A 6000-nucleotide genomic window follows, 5' to 3' on the forward strand; every position below is an offset into this window, starting at 1 on the left:
AGTGCAGAATTGGCGCCTCTATCTTCAAAGGTTAGTGTTGCTTCATTTGCTCCCAGTGTTTTTCTGAATCACTGTTAAAACAGCAAGAAGGTAAAACCTTTCCTCCTGCTCACCATTTTGTCTTGGTGAGGGGCAAGGAATGTGTAACGTCCAATTCTTGCTCTCTGAGCTGACGCTAGACTGGATGGAGAGAGGGAAGGTAAATGGGCAACATGTTCTTAGGTCACTTCCAGCTCTGCTCTGACAGCCACTAGCAGGTGCATGAGCAGCCTCTGATAGCTATTAAAACCTTGAGGTGAATTTCCCCCTATTGTAAAGTGCTGGAGCGTCACAAAAATACATTTAATTTTAATTCAGAAAAACTTTGCCAGCATAACATCTCTCAAATAAAACTGACTTAAAAAATCTCTCAATTCTCAGGACCTCAGTACTTTATTGCTCAGGTTTTTTTTGGAAGAGGAAACCCTTTGAGTTTGTCAAGCTTGAAAGCTGACGAATGTAATGTTCAGCAGGTTCCCTCTGCTCCCTGATGTTAGACTCTTGCAGCAAGAAAATTATCTTTATGCTGCAATTGCAATTTTGAGGCACCTTGTTGATAAGAAAGGGGATCCGTTGCAGTCCAGGAAGGTTGATTTCAGTGAGTGAAGTCTGATAATGGTTAAAAATTATTGCTTTTGGCCTTCCCATAATCTTACTGTGGAAAAGCTTTGAGTGGCACAGTCACTTAGTGGTTTTCAGAGCAAATCTGTTTTGAAATTTACTTGTATAATTGTGTCCTGCCTGGTGTGTGTAAGTTTTTGTAGTCTTTTTCTGCTTTTGTTTCCTCCCACCCTGCTCCAGAAGTAGCCATACTGTTCCATGGGTCGCTTGCTTTTAGTGACTCCGCCCAGCTGAGTATTTTAAAATTTACCGTGGTAATGATTAGGGCAATGGCTTTGGCACAGCGTGGCATCGTGTGGGAAATACCGCAAATTTCTACGCTTGCCATATAGCACAATTATCTGTGGGACAAATCAGCCGCCCTACTTGTAATAATCAGAGGCTTTGTCTTATTCAAGTGTTGAGTGTTTAAATTGGGTAGATGGCATTTGTATAACACACTCGACCATCAACGTACTGCACTACATAGTGGTGGGATGTTAATGTACACCCAGTCTGCCTCTATGCAGAGTTACCATCTGAGCCGTGCCCCTCTGAAGCACAGGGTGGAGGTACGTTGCAGGGAGTTGAGGCCAATCATGCACCACCTGGTCTGAGTGACTTTGACAGGGGCCTGTGAGAAGGTCACTCGCCCACTTGGCTATGAATGACTTATGGTGTAGTGTACGGGGAAGATACAAAAAAAGGCCATTTTAAGACAAGGAGCTTTGCCCTCAATTACAAATTTGTGGGGGGTGGGGAAGGAAGAGAAACCACTTGTGGCATAATGCAGTCACACTGACTGCCCCATATGCATGGTTTAGTACTGCATTGACAGCCTGAGTGATAAGGGAGTCATTTTTTTTAACAGAATGTAAGATTTGCTTTGATTTAGGTCAAGTTGCAGAATGACAGATTTTGCAGGGTTGAGAAATGGGTTCTTGTAAACTGCCTGTTCCTTTTATTGGAGTTTGTAGAACCCCAGGCAGAGCCAGAACACTTCGATAACCTGAAAAATTCTCAGCCACAGTAACTATTTTATTTGTTTTTTTTTCTTGTTTTGCAGATCTACAGGACATCAGCTTGGCGGATGATATCGAATCTCCAGCAGTTTCACTGAACTCCCATCCTTCCAGCACAGGCCCTGCAGCAAAAGCAAGCTTGCTATCCGAGGACTACACTACTAAACAGATCATGCAACTTCTCGAAGAAATCCAGAACCCGCAGGCCAAACACAACTCATCCCTGAACTATTCCACCAGTATTCCCTTCTTCTATAGGCCTGATGAAAACGGGGAAGTGAAGATTGTAATCGTCTAGAGATCCATTCAAGCACGGGGAATACAATATTTTTTTTGGTGGGGGAGGGATTTGTAAATTGGAAAGGATTTAAAAGACTAAGTGCGTTGATGAGTAACATTGTGGTAGAACAGAAGGAATTTTTGAAACCAGAGTCCCCATGGTTCTACAAAGCAACAGTGTTAATCTAGCATGACCTCTTAGTGACTCGTCTAAATATTACTACAGTTCTAAACCGACTTCCTTTAACTTCAGTAAACAGCTGCTTTGAAACCAAGTTACAAACATAATTGTTTATATTTTGGATTTTTAAAATCCCATTCCAATAAATCCACCCCCCCTCCCCTTCCCAAAGATTTGAGTTGTTATAATTCTCAAATGACAATGGTAAGATTGTCCCAATCAGTAGCTATTTGACCTGTTTGCTATTGTAGATAAATTACAATCTATCCTCAGTACTCTTTGGGAACTCAGTGTGTTGCTTGTTACAACCAGAAGGCGATAGGGAATTGTAAGAATATATTAAATCTGAAATAGATCTGTCCGGCCATTTTATATATTAAGAGTAAAAACTGTTTATTTTTTTAAGCTGCTGGAAAAAAAATTGTACTTTTTAATTTAGAAATGCATTTTGTACAGCTCTCCCAATGGTCTAGTGGGTAAAGGCACTGCCATACACATGGCATTCAACCATACGGACCAGAGGATCCCAGGTTTGATTCCCACTCTTGGTAGAGTTAGCTGATTTCAACTAAAGAAGCCGTCGGGGCTTCTGTGGTTGCCTCGGCTGGGGAGGGGCGGCAGGGAATAATCAGCCAGGGTTGCCTCTTCTGATCACCGCCAGAGAGTGCGGCCACGTGGCCATCGGGTGAGGACAGGAGCAAGCTTGGCCATGAGGTCAAATTGCTCCCGAGTCACTTGCTGTTCAGGCTCGTATATGATGAACTAGACACGTGGCTGAAGTGCCAGAGGGCAGCCAGCGGCTGTGGAACCATACCTCAGCACGAGTCGGGGCCTTCCCTAGGAGACCAGGGGAATTATTGGGGCGGAAAAAATGCATTTCTTAAGGAGCCTTTGAGTTGGCCAGTTGGTGAAGTAAAGGTAGATAATGAATACTTTGCAGGCAGGGCTGTTAACTCTCAGGCACGGCTGTTTTTCTTTTTACTGTATATCCTCTGTGGTGTATCACTCTGCATGACTATAAGCGTATCACAAAAAAAAATTCTTATCATTTGGCTGCGTTTATAGATGTTTTCTGTGCAGATTTCTGTTTGTGTTGCAGTTTGAGAGAGGATTGTCCACAAGTTGCAGCAATGTAGTGCAGTTGTTAGGATGTGCCAAGATGGGCTTTGAGAGCAGAGGAGGGGATACTTTCTACAAGTTGGTGCATGTAGATGGTTTTACTTTGTTTTGGGAAAGAGCACGGAGTCCCCATGTGCATACGTAGTGTGGCGCATTCATTAACAAATGCCTTTCGCTAGTCCAGGAAGGAATGTGCTCACCTTAACCACAGTAGTGTTCTATACATAGCACCAGTACCCAGATATCCCAGCATCAGCTTGGGGCTTCTGTTTGTGCAAGTAAAATGCAGTACCTGACCCCACAGTCTTATAAATCCATCTCTTAACTTGCAGTCAGGCCAATAATGAGTTCTCCCCATGACTGAATTCTGTATCATCTGTGGGGAAAATATTATCCTGTAATTTTCTGTTGCCCTGGTTTTAATGAGTGTACACTAGTGATTGTAACATGAGCAAGGGGAAAATGTAATGAGTCACATCCTGTGCCTCAATAGCTGAATGACAAGTCTTACAATCTAAAACCATACAACAAAAGTGGAGTGTACCCCTTAACAGACAATTTTGCTCAAACAAAACAAGAAATTCTGAACATCTCCAGGCAACTACTGTTTATTGAAGTAGAGATGCTTTCAATGCAATAGATACGCACAATCATTCTCTGAGGAAGGGTTACATGGTGTCCTGTGGTTATATTAATTCCTGTTCCTTTTATGATTGACTCTTGGGTCTTTACATACATACAAAGTATTGTGCAATTACAATGACCATGGACGCACATGGACAGATTGGGAAAGTGTGCCATGTTTACCTGTACATGGACAGATTGGGAAAGTGTGCCATGTTTACCTGTACATGGACAGATTGGGAAAGTGTGCCATGTTTACCTGTACATGGACAGATTGGGAAGGTGTGCCATGTTTACCTGTACATGGACAGATTGGGAAGGTGTGCCATGTTTACCTGTACATGGACAGATTGGGAAGTTGTGCCATGTTTACCTGTACATGGACAGATTGGGAAGGTGTGCCATGTTTACCTGTACATGGACAGATTGAGAAAGTGTACCATGTTTACTTATACATGGACAGATTGGGAAAGTGTGCCATGTTTACCTATACATGGACAGATTGGGAAGGTGTGCCATGTTTACTGTACGTGGACAGATTGGGAAAGTGTACCATGTTTATCTGTACGTGGACAGATTGGGAAAGTGTGCCATGTTTACCTGTACGTGGACAGAGTGGGAAAGTGTACCATGTTTACCTGTACATGGACAGATTGTGAAGGTGGTTTTTACATCTAGTTTTTTTTTCTGGGAGGGTTGAACATTACTGCAGGATATGAAATCTAGACTTTTAATTTTTTTTTAAAAAAAGACATTTTCTTTAATGTTTGATCACGACTGGTTTGGAAGATGAATTGACTAAAGATGGTGATTTGAGGTTGGTGAAAAAGTGCAAGCGGGGGAGAGAGAGAGAGAGAGAGAGCGAGAGTGCCAATGTAAAGTTGGTTGGAAGTTATTTTGATGAAAATACTGTCTGAAGTATTTCAATAGACTTTGAGGTAGGAACGGTCTTGTGGAGTCCACCTGTAAATTAGCTGACCTTACTGCCTTTTAATTCAATACCATGATCATTTCTGGCGTGGCTTTGTGCTGATCCCCGAACTGTGTGGGTTTCCTAGTTCATAAAATAGTGTAATCCTGCGCCAGAGATATGCAGATCAGCCCCTATGTATTCAACCGTGACTTAAGTTTAATGGTGATTTGGTCAGTGCCAGAGTTTGAATAGCTTAGGAATTCAGAGCATTTAATGAATGTTCTCAATCGAGGACGTTTTCCTGAAGTCATGATTCCAAATTTTACTCTTCTGCGCATTTCCGCCTAATTTGTTTGTATTTCTCAACTTATGAAACTGAGCCCCTTTTTTAAAAAATTAAATAAATTCCCATGGAACACAACAGTCAAAATTACAGTCGTGCGGTATTGATGTATTGGTTCACATTGCCCAGTAGAGGTGGGAGAAAGCCCCATGCTCTTGGCTTACTGTTTGTTGCAAGATGGTGCAAAGTGAGGAAACAAAAGCAATGAGGTCGTGTGATGTTCAAGTTATTGTATTCTGGAATGCAGTTACATTCAGAGTTGCCATACTGTATAAAAAAAAATAAAGAAAAAGATTGATATACAGCCTTGCATTGCAAGGTGCAAATAATTCTGTATATAGTGTACTTGTGTAACATTTTGTAAATTCATTATGGAGGCGAGATCGGCAGCATTTTGAGCTGTTGCTCATGATGTATATCATAACTTGAATCTAATTAAAAGGAAGCGGGGGATATGATTTCAGTATATTGCGGTATTTATTTGGGGGTGAAGAATCCATTTTAAAGAATGTGAAGAGAAACACATATAGAAAAAAATTTTGTCTGCATTATAATACTGATGTGATCCTGTTAGCCTTTCTTGTATGAATAAACCGATTCAATAAATTGCACTCATCTCTTCGCCCTGTCATAATTTTATTCTTTGGTTTAAATCTGGCAAGTTTTCTGAGCATAATACAATATTCAGTGATATGTTGGGGAAATGTCCCAGTTTTAGGCCCCCTCCAAGTGGCTTCTACAGTCAGAGGGAGGCAAGTCCCAGGCTCGATCCCCAGCCTGTCTTAACTTAGCTAAGTGGGCAGATACTACAATTGACGCCACTTCACTGGATCAGGGTTGCCTTCAAACACACAGTGCTGGGGCTCACACATGAAAAATA

At 41.8% G+C, this 6000-nt stretch overlaps 1 protein-coding gene across 7 annotated transcripts in view; it reads left to right on the plus strand.

The window, feature by feature from the left end:
• Window positions 1-5731, plus strand: part of golga2 (golgin A2) — an 80982-nt gene extending 75251 nt beyond the window's left edge. For all 7 annotated transcript variants that reach the window (XM_067969864.1, XM_067969866.1, XM_067969865.1 and 4 more), the window contains one exon: window positions 1706-5731. In XM_067969864.1, coding sequence (XP_067825965.1) covers window positions 1706-1959 — 254 coding nt within the window. In that variant the 3' untranslated portion in view covers window positions 1960-5731. The remainder of the gene's footprint in view (window positions 1-1705) is intronic.
• The last annotated feature ends 269 nt before the right edge of the window (window positions 5732-6000 follow it).

This window comes from Heptranchias perlo, chromosome 31, assembly GCF_035084215.1.
Source record: "Heptranchias perlo isolate sHepPer1 chromosome 31, sHepPer1.hap1, whole genome shotgun sequence".
Taxonomy (NCBI): domain Eukaryota; kingdom Metazoa; phylum Chordata; class Chondrichthyes; order Hexanchiformes; family Hexanchidae; genus Heptranchias; species Heptranchias perlo.